This window comes from Sceloporus occidentalis, unplaced genomic scaffold, assembly GCF_023333645.1.
Source record: "Sceloporus occidentalis isolate IW3139 unplaced genomic scaffold, rSceOcc1.0.p SCAF_28, whole genome shotgun sequence".
In the NCBI taxonomy this organism is placed as follows: Eukaryota; Metazoa; Chordata; class Lepidosauria; order Squamata; family Phrynosomatidae; genus Sceloporus; species Sceloporus occidentalis.
In genome coordinates this window covers 11,195,757-11,208,417 of record NW_028317008.1, presented here as the reverse complement: position 1 = coordinate 11,208,417, position 12,661 = coordinate 11,195,757, and the positions used below count along the sequence as shown (strand labels likewise).

Sequence of the window (12,661 nt, the reverse complement as noted above, 5' to 3'; positions counted from 1 at the left end):
GAGCGTAAGAAGAACACAAGCACTCTACGCCAGGAGCTTCATGAAATGGGTTTCCATGGACAAGCATTTTCACACAACTTGATCACTATAGATCACTATGTACAATGCCAAGCACTGGCTGGATTGGTGTAAAGCAGTGTGCTGTATGTAGGGGCATAGTAATGCTAGACAAGAAAAACAAAGCATAGATTTTGGCCTTGAGCCAAAATGAGCTTGCAGTCTATTCTATATACACAATATCAGAGACTTCGATTACAGCACAGTCTCCAGTAGAAACTAATACTTTACCCAAGTAATCTGCATGGGTTTGCATTTCAGACCATTTGCTTTTGTTATGGTTAAGGTTATGAGCAGAGGTTATGAGCAGAGGGGTCACAAGCTTGTAACATAACAGTAAGTAGAACTGGAACTATGATATTTTGTATATACAGATGTGACACTGCTACTGAGGATATGGTGGTTATTTGAGATTTGTGGGTTTTTTGGTAAGGATGTCATTAAAATCTATATATATATATATATATATATATATATATACCATATTGGCTTGGATATATGCCACCCCCGTATATAGGCTGCACCCTAAAAGTTTGGTGCTTTTTAAAAGAAAAAGTTTTTTTAATAGACATGCTGCCACTCTCCACCCCCCCCGAGATATGCGGCCACTCTGTCCCCCCCCCGAGATATGCTGCCACTCCCCCCCCACGAGATATGCTGCCACTGTCCCCCCCGAGATATGCTGCCACTGTCCCCCCCCCGAGATATGCTGCCACTGTCCCCCCCCGAGATATGCTGCCACTGTCCCCCCCCCGAGATATGCTGCCACTGTCCTCCTCGTCCCCCCCGAGATATGCTGCCACTGTCCCCCCCCCGAGCTATGCTGCCACTGTCCTCCTCCTCCCCCCCAAGATACGCTGCCACTCTGCCCCCCCCTGACTTACCAGAGCAGACTCCCGGGTGTCTTGCGGGGCTGGCGGGGGACATACACGTTTACAACTTCCGGTGCCGGCACTTAGCGGATGTGCACCGGAAGTTGTATACGCGTATTGCGTAGATGTCCGCCGCCGGCACCGCAAGACACCCGGGAGTCTGTTCTGGTAAGTCTTGGGGGCAGAGGTAAAACGCATCGTGCGGACGTTCACTGGCTGCGGCAATGCGCATAAACAACCTCTGCTGACGGCACGTCTGCACGATGTGCTTTAACAATCTCCCTTGCCGGGACTCCCCCTGTGGGAATTCCCGGCAAGGGAGATTGGTAAAGCACATCGTGCAGACGTACCAGCAGCGGAGGCTGTTTATGCGCATGGCCGCTGCCGGTGAACGTCTGCACGATGCGCTTAGACAATCTCCCTTGCCGGCACCCCCCCCCCCCCGTGGGAAGTGACAGCAGGGGAGGCTGTCTGAGCGTATCAGAGAGTAGGATGCAGGTCCCCTGCACCGCTGCGGGGGATCTGCATCCTAACCCTGCTGCCTGCCCGGCGCCCGGAACTGCGCTAGACCCCGAATATAGGCCGCACCCCCACTTTAAAGACTTAAAGTGCGGGAAAAAAGTGTGGCCTATATTCGAGCCAATACGATATACCGTATTTGCTCGATTATAAGACGAGGTTTTTTTCAGAGCAAATGCTCTGAAAAATACCCCTCGTCTTCTAATCGGGGTCGTCTTCTAATCAGACCTCAAATAGAGGTCTGATTAGGAGACTAAGATCCAGATCCCCCGCACCGCTGCAGGGGACCTGGATCCTCCTGTCTCACCCGACTCCCCCCCCCCATCATACACACACTTACCGGTGCTTCCTGCTGTGTTGCCGGGGCAGCGGGTTGACGTCTACGCGATCCGCGTAGACAACGTCCGCTGCAGCCGGAAGGAGGTGTGGCTAGCAGCGGGGGTTGTCTGCGTCCGTCGCATAGACCTTCCCCGACTGTCAGAGATCAGAGTTCCCCGCACCGGTGCGGGGAACTCTGATCTCTGACAGCCGGGGAAAGTATACGCGACGGACGCATACAAACCCCCGCTGCTAGCCACACCTCCTTCTGGCTGCAGCAGAAGGCGACGTCAACCCGCTGCCCCGGCTGGAAGCACCGGTAAGAGAGGGGGGAGAGCGGGGGAAGGGGGGGGGGGAGAGTGTGTGTGTGTGTGTGTGTGTTAGTTACTTAGTTAAATGGGGGTATAGGGTGTGTGTGTGTGTTAAATGGGGGCATAGGGCATTTCTGGAGTGGCGTTAAGGGGGCATTTAATAGAGCACTCTGCCTCCTGAAATGCCTTATACCTCCCTATATGCCACTCTGCCCCATAATATGCCTTTTAACCCCCTAAATGGCAGAGTGGCATATAGTGGTATAACGCATTTCTGGAGGCAGAGTGCTCTATACAATGCCTTTTAACTCCCTTAATGCCACTCTGCCTCCTGAAATGCCTTATACCTCCCTATATGCCACTCTGCCCCATAATATGCATTTTAACCCCCTAAATGCCAGAATGGGATATAGGGGTATAAGGCATTTCTGGAGGCAGAGTGGCACATAGGGGGTCAAAAGGCATACCATGGGGCACAGTGGCATATAGAGGGTTAAAAGGCATATCATGGGCCACTGTGCCATATTGGAGTGGCAAGCCTGGGGGCAGATGTGCGTAACTGGGGGACAGGTTGGAAAATACAAGAAATAAAAAAAAAAAAATCTTTTTCTCAATCATAGCTTTTATTAAAAAAAATAGTTTACATGAATTAACATTTACTGGTAAAACTTTTTTCCTTTGGGGTCGTCTTATATTCGGGCTTTTTCTTTTTTTCCTAAGTTAATATTCAGATTTTGGGGGGTCGTCTTATAATCAGGGTCGTCTTATAATCGAGCAAATACGGTATATATATATATAAACAGTCATTACACGTGAAAATCACTGACCTCATTTACGGTGGCAACATATACATAGGAATTATTTACAGGATCTTCTCTAATTGTACGAAACACTGGGTTTTCGTTACTGAATTCATATATGACTTCTGGGCAGCTCGCCTTCCAATTTGAATCCAAGGTAACCTGAAGATACAAAAATTAAAATGAGGTTGTGGTCCAACAACTAGAAAGTCATAATGTAACCGTGCAACATTGGTCCTTGAGATATGACATTTCATGTGCTAGTTTTCAGTAACCTAACTATTTTTATTTTGGATATCTGTTTTTAGCATTGCCCCAATAAAGACCAAAGACCATTTTGAAGGAATAAATGATGTATAATATCAGTTATTTAGTCATTCTACAATATTTATTCCTGATTTGGTGGCCTTGTACAGGCTTGTATATAGAAAAATAGCATCAGTGATTGCAACTATTATCCTTGTGTCCGAAAAGTTATATTTTGTTAGAAACACGACCATCGGGTTACAATGTTTCCATTGGTAGCCAGGGGCCACTGTTTGTCAACCACTTATGTTGGCTCTGTGAGGGTGCCATCAGAGCTGGCCTTTGGCGTTGTGGCGCCCTATGCGGACTACTCCTCTGGGGCCCCCCTCACTACCCCCCCCCTCTGCCCCTTCAAACTACACCCCCCCTCTGCCCCTTCAAACTACACCCCCCCTCTGCCCCTTCAAACTACCCCCCCTTCTGCCCCTTCAAACTACACCCCCCCTTCTGCCCCTTCAAACTACACCCCCCCTCTGCCCCTTCAAACTACACCCCCCCTCTGCCCCTTCAAACTACACCCCCCCTCTGCCCCTTCAAACTACACCTCCCCTCTGCCCCTTCAAACTACACCCCCCCCCCTCTGCCCCTTCAAACTACACCCCCCCTTCAAACTAAAACAAAGGGGCGCCGAGCGGTTGCTTAGAACTTCACGAGCAACCGCTCGGCGCCCCTGCCCGGGACTTAAATTAACCCCTTAACGTCCATTGCCGGGTCAGGCACGTCATGCAAAACGGTCACTTAATGACCTATGACATGCCTGACACGTCATCAGACTTAAACAAGCTTAAACGGTGTTGCTGTAATGCCTCGATGTCGAGGCATTCAGCAACACCGAGATCGGCATGATGGGCCATCTCTGGCCCCTCCCCGGGGCGTCAACATCCGCCGTTTTAAAAGAGTTTAGGAGGCGATCAATGATCACCTCCTAAACTTCAATGGTGTCGCTGGAATGCCTCGATCAGGAGGCATCCAGCGACACCAAATACTTACCCCAGGGCGGGCTGTGACCGCTCCGGTGAACGGTCACAGCCGCAGCTGCACGCAGTCTTCTCCATCCTCTAGAGAACTCTGGCTCCACTTGCAGGTTGAATACAGGTACTGCATTCAACCATACAAGTCAATGGAGCCCAGCTTTCCATTCACTATGTGATTAGTAAAATATTTAAAAAAAAAAAAATAAATAAAAAAAAAAAAGGAAAAAAAGAAAAAGCTAAAAAAAATAAATGGTAGCATTTAAAAATTATTATGCTTTAGAGGAACTATCCAGTTCCAGCAAAATGTTAAAAAAAAAGTCCAAAAATAAATAAATAAAATAAAAAATAAAGTTTATTATTATGAGCAAGTGCTAAAATTAGCACTGTATCTTCCCAAAAATCCTTACGTGGAAAAATGTAAATAAAAGCATTTCAAATACCCAAGGGGTGTCTAATTTAAAAAAATGAATGGTTTGATGGGGTAAATTGGAGTGGCCGGGCTCAAAAATAGGCATTCCAAAATGTGGCATTTTAACCCCAGACACCAGACAAACCCATACATGTGGGGTATGACTGAACTCGGAAGATGTTCCTGAACACATATTAGGGTGTTGTTTGATAGTGAAGTATACCCAGGCCCGGACTGGCCATCGGGCACACCGCGCTGCGGCCGGGCCAGCCAGGGCCGAATTGACTTAGGGGCTAATAGGTCAGTCAGGATCGGACTGACTGGGCCTATGCGGTCGTCCTTAACGCAGGGCAAAATGGGCACTTGCCCCTTAAGCCTGCAGCAACTACAACCGGGCCCGCTACTTACCGGCAGACGCGCGCGAGCAGCGTCCCTTCCACGGCCAGGGGGACGCAGGAATCCAACAGAGCCATGTGACGTACGTGACGTACGTCACATGACCCTGCTGTGCCTCTGCTTCCCCTGTGCAGATCCGCAGAAGTCTGCGTGCGGCGCGTGCATCATCGGTTCAGGTAAGGGGGTGAGGGAGGCTGTATGGTGTATGTGAGATTGAATGAAAGAGTGAATTAATAAATATCTGTGAAGGAGTGAGTGAATGAATGTTTGTGAATGAGTATATGTAAATCAGTATCTGAATGTGGGAATTAATGAGTATCTGAATGAGGGAATTAATGAGTATCTGAATGAGGGAATTAATGAGTATCAATGTATGAATGAATATCTGAATGAGTGAATGATTATCTGTGAATTAGTGAATAAATATTTGTGAACAAGTGAATGAATATGTGTGTATGATAGCATGGATGTGTAAGGGGGGGCAAAGATGCAACAGGCAGGCTGTTATGGTGGCAAAGTTGCCACAGGCAGGCTGTTTTGGTGGCAAAGTTGCCACAGGCAGGCTGTTTTGGTGACAAAGTTGCCACAGGCAGGCTGTTTTGGTGGCAAAGTTGCCACAGGCAGGCTGTTTTAGTGGCAAAGTTGCCACAGGCAGGCTGTTATGGTGGCAAAGTTGCCACAGGCAGGCTGTTTTGGTGGCAAAGTTGCCACAGGCAGGCTGTTTTGGTGGCAAAGTTGCCACAGGCAGGCTGTTTTGGTGGCAAAGTTGCCACAGGCAGGCTGTTTTGGTGGCAAAGTTGCCACAGGCAGGCTGTTTTGGTGGCAAAGTTGCCACAGGCAGGCTGTTTTGGTGGCAAAGTTGCCACAGGCAGGCTGTTTTGGTGGCAAAGTTGTCACAGGCAGGCTGTTTTGGTGGCAAAGTTGCCACAGGCAGGCTGTTTTGGTGGCAAAGTTGCCACAGGCAGGCTGTTTTGGTGGCAAAGTTGCCATAGGCAGGCTGTTATGGGGGCAAAGATGCCACAGGCAGGCTTAGTGAAACCGTCTGTGGAAACCCTCCGGATGCGGGTGTCAGTGTGGCAAAGCCTGTCCTGGTGTTTGTGATTGGGTGTCAGTGTGGCAGAGCCTGTCCTGTTGTGTGTGTGTTTGGGTGTCGGTGCGGCAGAGCCTGTCCTGGTGTGTGTGTGTATGTGTGTGTGTGTCGGTGTGGCAGAGCCTGTCCTGGTGTGTGTGTGGGTGTCGGTGTGGCAGAGCCTGTCCTGGTGTGTGTTTGTGTATGGGTGTTGGTGTGACAGAGCCTGTCTTGTTGTGTGTGTGTGTGTTTGGGTGTCGGTGTGACAGAGCCTGTCCTGGTGTGTGTGTGTTTGGGTGTCGGTGTGCCTGTCCAGAGCCTGTCCTGGTGTGTGTGTCTGGGTGTCAGTGTGGCAGAGCCTGTCCTGATGTGTGTGTGTTCGGGTGTCAGTGTGGCAGAGCCTGTCCTAGTGTGTGTGCGTGTGTTTGGGTCAAAGAGAGCAAAACAAAAAAGCAACATTCCGGCCAAACAGGGTCTTTGTCAAGCTCAAACGGCCCTGTTTGGCCGAAACGTTGCTATTTTTGTTATGCTTTCTGTTTTTGTTTTGCCCTTTTTCCTGCTAGCTCCCAGCTTCCTGGGAGTTGAGTGCTGAAACATTTCTTCTTTCTTTAACTGTCCTGGTGTGTGTGTGTGTGTGTTTGGATGTCGGTGTGGCAGAGCCTGTCCTGGTGTGTGTGTTTGAATGTCGGTGTGGCAGAGCCTGTTCTGGTGTGTGTTTGGGTGTCGGTGTGGCAGAGCCTGTCCTGGTGTGTGTGTCTGGGCTTCGGTGTGGGAAAAGCCTGTCCTGGTGTGTGTGTTTGGTTATCTGTTTCCTTAATTTACAGTGGGAACTATTTCATTTTAACTTATCCAGAGATAAAATGCTCTCCTGAATTTGTAGTGACGTCAGGGGACAAAACATTCAAGGCCCTGAAACCACCCTGAAATAGTGGAAAAGATAAGGTATTGTGTTATTTACTCTATAATATTTATTTCAAGGATTAGTCGCACTAAATTGTGGCTTCAGGCTTCCCATGTTGAATGACCAAGTATTATGTATATGTATGTACATATATGTTTTTTGATAAAAATGCTCGGGCATATTTTTTGTCCCAGTCCGGGCCTGCGTATACCTGGAGCTATAAATTTATACCCAAAGTACAATTTGTGTGAAAAAAAATAAAAAAAAAAATACTACCACAAAGTGTGGCAAAGGCTGGTGGTAGAATCTGATGCATGGAAAGGGTTAAATACTACCATTTTAAGTACCTTGGGGTGTCTAGTTTTCAAAAATATATGGTTTTATGAGGTAAATTGTAGTGGCCAGGCTCAAAGATAGGGCATAGGCACAGACTGACCAAAATAGGGGAAAAAAAAGCGCACTTCCTAAATGTGGCCTTTTAACCCCAAACAGCAGTCAAACCCATGCATGGGTGGTATCACTGTACTCGAGAGATGTTGTTGAACACATATTAGGGTGTTGTTTGATAGTGACGTATACCTGGAGCTATAAATGTATACCCAAAGTACAATTTGTGTAAAAAAAAATACCAAAAAAATACTAACACAAAGTGTGGCAAAGGCTGGTGGTAGAATCTCATACATGGAAAGGGTTAAAATACTAGCATTTGAAATACCTTGGGGTGTCTAGTTTTCAAAAATATATGGTTTGATGGGGTAAATTGAATTAGCCGGCTTCAAAGATGGTCCTATTAGGACATGGGGGCAGAATGACCAGATGTAAAAGTTCCAAGTTAAAAAATGTGCACTTCCTAAATGTGGCGTTTTTACCTCCTAAACAACCCGACAAACCCATGCATGGGGGGTATGACTGTACTCAGGAGATGTTGCTGAACACATATTGGGGTGTTGTTTGAAAGTGATGTATACCAGCAGCTGTAAATCCATACCTGAAGAGCAATTTTAGCGATAAAGAACACAAAATAAATTACTACCACAAAGTTTGACAAAGACTGGTGGTAGAATTAGTGCATGGAAAGAGTTAAAATTCTAGCATTTGAAATACCTTGGAGTGTCTAGTTTTCAAAAATATATGATTTGATGGGGTAAATTGCATTGGCCGGCTTCAAAGATACCCGAAATTGCACATGGGCGGAAGAATTACCAGATTTGGAAAAAATGGTTTTGAAATAGCAAAACGCTACTTGTACTTAATGCTCCATAACGTGCAGAAAAAAGCAAAAAAACATAAAAACATTAGGTATTTCTAAACTCAGGACAAATAGTAGAATATATTAAGTAGGTTTTTTCATTAGCTTTTTTGGATGAGTAAAAGATTTTTGGGGTAAAAGTCAGAAAATGTGGGTTTTATTTACATTTTTCATCATATTTTATTATTTTTTTTTATGGGAAATTAGATAATATGATTAAAACAATGGTATCTGAAGAAAGCCCTTCTTGTCCTGAAAAAAACAACATATACCGTATTGGCTCCGATATAGGCCGCCCCCGTATATAGGCCGCACCCTAAAAGTTTGGTGCTTTTTTAAAGAAAAAGTTTTTTTCTTTAAAAAAGCACCAAAAAAACATGCTGCCACTCTGCCCCCCCCCGAGATATGCTGTCACTGTCCTCCCTCCCCGAGATATGCTACCACTGTCCCCCCCCCCGAGATATGCTGCCACTGTCCCCCCCCCCGAGATATGCTGCCACTGTCCTCCTCCCTCCCCGAGATATGCTGCCACTGTCCTCCTCTGCCCCCCGACTTACCGGAGCTGACTCCCGGGTGTCTTGCGAGGCCGGCGGGGGACATCTACGCAATACGCGTATACAACTTCCGGTGCCGGATGTGCCGGCACCGGAAGTTGTATACGCGTATTGCGTAGATGTCCCCCGCCGGCCCCGCAAGACACCCGGGAGTCTGCTCCGGTAAGTCAGGCGGGGGGCCAGAGGTAAAACGCATCGTGCGGTTAGACAACCGCACGATGCGCTTAGACAACCTCCCGTGCCGGCACCCCTCCCCGTGGGAAGTGCTGGCAGGGGAGGCTGTCTGAGCGTATCGGGGAGTAGGATGCAGGTCCCCTGCACCGCTGCGGGGGATCTGTATCCTAACCCCGCTGCCTCCCCGGCGCCCGGGACTGCATGTCCCGGGCGTCGGGCGCTAGACCCCGAATATAGGTCGCACCCCCACTTTAAAGACTTAAAGTGGGGGAAAAAAGTGCGGCCTATATCCGAGCCAATACGGTAATTTGTGTGGGTTCACTAAATGAGTGAAGAGAAAATTACATCTAAACAAGAACACCGCAAAAGTGTTAAAACAGCCTCGGTCCCAATGGTACAAAAGGTCAAAGGTCAAACACAGCCTGGTCCTTAAGGGGTTAAAGCATCGTGGTTTTTTTAAAAAACTTTATTTAACATGAATGTTAAATAAAGTTTAAAAAAAACAACAACGATGTTTTAAGTTAAGTCCCGGGCAGGCGCCCCTGCTACCATGGCGCCCTGTGAGGTCGCACAGGTCGCACACCCCTAAGGCCGGCCCGGGGTGCCATACATCCACTGCAAATCCATGGTCCTGCAATACAGATACATGCAAACCCAGGGACAGAGAGATAAGAACCATTTGGCCCATCGAGACTGCCTGTTTTTAGAAACGTAAAGACTGAAACCTTGATCTGTCTGATCTATATAGATCTGTCTATATGCCTTGCCCATGCATGTATAAATTCACTCGCTGTACTAGCCTCTTCCACTTTTGCTGACACTTATCTACCACCCATTCAGTAAAGTAAAACCTCCTTACATAACAATTAAGCCTCTGACCCTCTAGTTTGACAATTTTCCCCCCTCATTTTAAATGAACTTCCCTTCTATACTGTTTAATTTGTGTGTTTAAATTCATTTATGTGTAATGCATCATTCTTAAGTTAGTTTTGTACAATAGTAACTACAGAGTATAAAAAGAAATCAAGCACTCCGTATTATAGTACCTTAAGCAGCTGCCCACTTTCTGTTCCGAGAAAGAAAACCATTCTTTTGTTTACTTCCACTGCATATACAGCAGATAAGTTTCCATGACTAAGTGTGGCTGTCTGGTTGATCGGGAGAAGTATATTCGTATCCTGGATAAAAAAACACAACATTAGGCACCTTGGTATTCTCAGAGCCAGCAAGTGCCTCATTGCCAAATATTATTTAATAAACATATTAAATTAATCAGTTCACATTACAATTACCTTAAGCAAAGAACACTACAAATACATTGTGTGTCTTAGTTTGCATATTTATGAATTACCATAAGCCTGGGTTGGACCTTTTGGGGACCCTTTAAAACTAGAGAAATTCCCTGTGTGTACATGCTTCTGAAAGACACAAAACTAGGACATTTCACAAGGTTAATTCTGCCTATATTGATGCAATCAATATATGGGCAAAATCTAAAACGGCATTTTTGTACAGCACAGGAAACTTTTTGCATAGTTAGAGGACACCCCAGCTGATGTCATGGTGACATGGCAGCTCCCTTTAATATTTATTTAATTTATTTTTAATGTTTATTATTATTCTTTATTTATTATATCCTCCTCAGCCTGATCTTCCAGCTTCCTGATCATATAGCCCTCCTTTCCTGATCATACATAGTATGATCAGCTGCAGGGGGACAATGAGTACCCCATCAAGATCATTCTCATAATTCTCATTCTGTACCCAAGTGCAGCCTGTCCTTTATGTCCCAGAGGTTGGTGGTATGGAAGGTGGAAATGGATGGGACAGCTGGAGGTACAGCCCTGGGACGTGCTTAGAGCATCTTAGAAGATAAATGTCTTTGATAGTATGTTAAAACACAGATGCAGCCCAACTAACATACATTCATCCTTTATTTTTGGACAGATGCTTTCTGTGAAATGTGTTACCTTTGTCAACTTTTTTTCTTCCTCCAACTTTGCAATAATAATAATACTCTGGACACCAGAAAGCATGCTATTGTACTTAATTCTATTGCACAGTTCTGACTAATTATACATTTTCCTTAAATCAATTCAAAAAAGCAGATCATATATCCATTTTATGAAGAGTGTGATGTATTACAAGTATTGTACTCACACAAGATTCAGGGTCACCGTGATTAAAGTCTTCAAGGAAACACTTGTTGGAGAATTGTGTAATATTATTTAAACTGTAGATACAAAGTGCAGTTTTTTCCGTGGTTAATGATATGGAGGGAGATGTGAATATTCCAGCCCAAAAATCATTCCCTAAAGCAGAAAACTTGATTGCAGACAAAATCACTGCCCTGTTTTGGGATTTGCTTCCACACATAAGACTGTATTTACTGTGGAAACTCAAATCTTCGTGTTCAAGAATAATTACCATTCTTGCATCCACCGAATCAGAGGGATAATATATGAAAACCAAATAATCTTGTAATAAAAATCCATCTACAAAATTAAGATCCTTTGCATTTTCTTTTAACAATACTGAAGCACCAGGTCCGTCTGTTATAAGATTTCCATTTTGTGACTTTGACTTCAGCGATATTGGACGAATATCATTTTTTGATGATGGCCAACAATTCTCTGCCTGGCCTGTATATAAAGCAACAGCTAGGTAGAACTTCTTCGTAGCCAATAGAAATCCAACCCCTGGGTGTTTGGGGTCGCAGTGCACAACCTTGGCTGTAGATGTAGTTATGTTTTTTAAGTTATTAAGTTCTCTTTCAATGCAAATCCCGTCTTGATTCCAACAACTCAGTACAGTTCCATTATAGATGAGCAAAAGAATGTTATAGTAGACAGAAGTCGTATTCATAGATGTCCCTTTAGTGCTTTTTCTGCATTCAGTAGCATTCGCTGCGCTTGTTTCTGACAGCAGATGCAACGTGTGGTCAAACTTGTACAAGCAGTTCTCGGTGGCAACCAAAACATATTGTTCTGCAACAGCAATATTGTTAACAAAGTTCCTGAATGTGTAGGATTGTTCACTACAAGCAGGGTCTGTGGACAAATGCCAGACGGTTATGAGAGAAATTACGGTGAGGGTACGAGACATCATGTATCAATAATTTCTCCAAGTGAAATGGTCGATTTCTTCTAGTGTAGGGTTCAGTTATCGCATGAAACAGGAAACTAAAAACTTAAAAAAATACTTCTCTTTCTACAGCATCTGGAGTTCCCTTTTTACAACCAAGATGCTGGCATTTCCTTAGTGGTTAGTATTTTTAATGACACCATTTTTTCTCTATCGTACACTAATGCAGTCATGATAAAATCACAAGCACACAACAGTACATTAGGAAAATACAGTGACAAATAAGCTAAAAGTTGGGGTGGCCAACTTTGTGTGTTACCATGTTTAAATGTCTAAATGTGTGAGCATGAATGTTTATGTGTAATTCATGTGAGAGGGAGCGTGTGTTAGCATGAGTGTGTAAGTGTGTGAGTATATGTGTGCCAGTGTATATGTTTGGCCAGAAGTTGCCAAAATTTCCCTGGTGTCTTCTTTGTGGCTCTCTCAGAGGCCCTGGATAGGGAGATCAAAAGATCAGATAGTATAGGACAAACAGTAGGAAAATAGAAATATAAAGATAAGAAAATATAGGGAAAAGGTAATGAGGAGGATAGAGAAAGGCTGCTTGTGCATGATAGGAGTGTCACATCTATGCTATCACACACATTCATTAATTCACAGATTAATTC

General features: G+C 45.1%; 1 protein-coding gene across 1 annotated transcript in view; it reads right to left on the bottom strand.

The window, feature by feature from the left end:
• Window positions 1–12,014, bottom strand: part of LOC149299809 (plexin-C1-like) — a 48,044-nt gene extending 36,030 nt beyond the window's left edge. The window contains exon 1 of the mRNA XM_089486109.1: window positions 11,337–12,014. Within this exon, the coding sequence (XP_089342235.1) occupies window positions 11,337–12,014 (678 nt within the window). The remainder of the gene's footprint in view (window positions 1–11,336) is intronic.
• Between the last annotated feature and the right edge of the window lie 647 nt (window positions 12,015–12,661).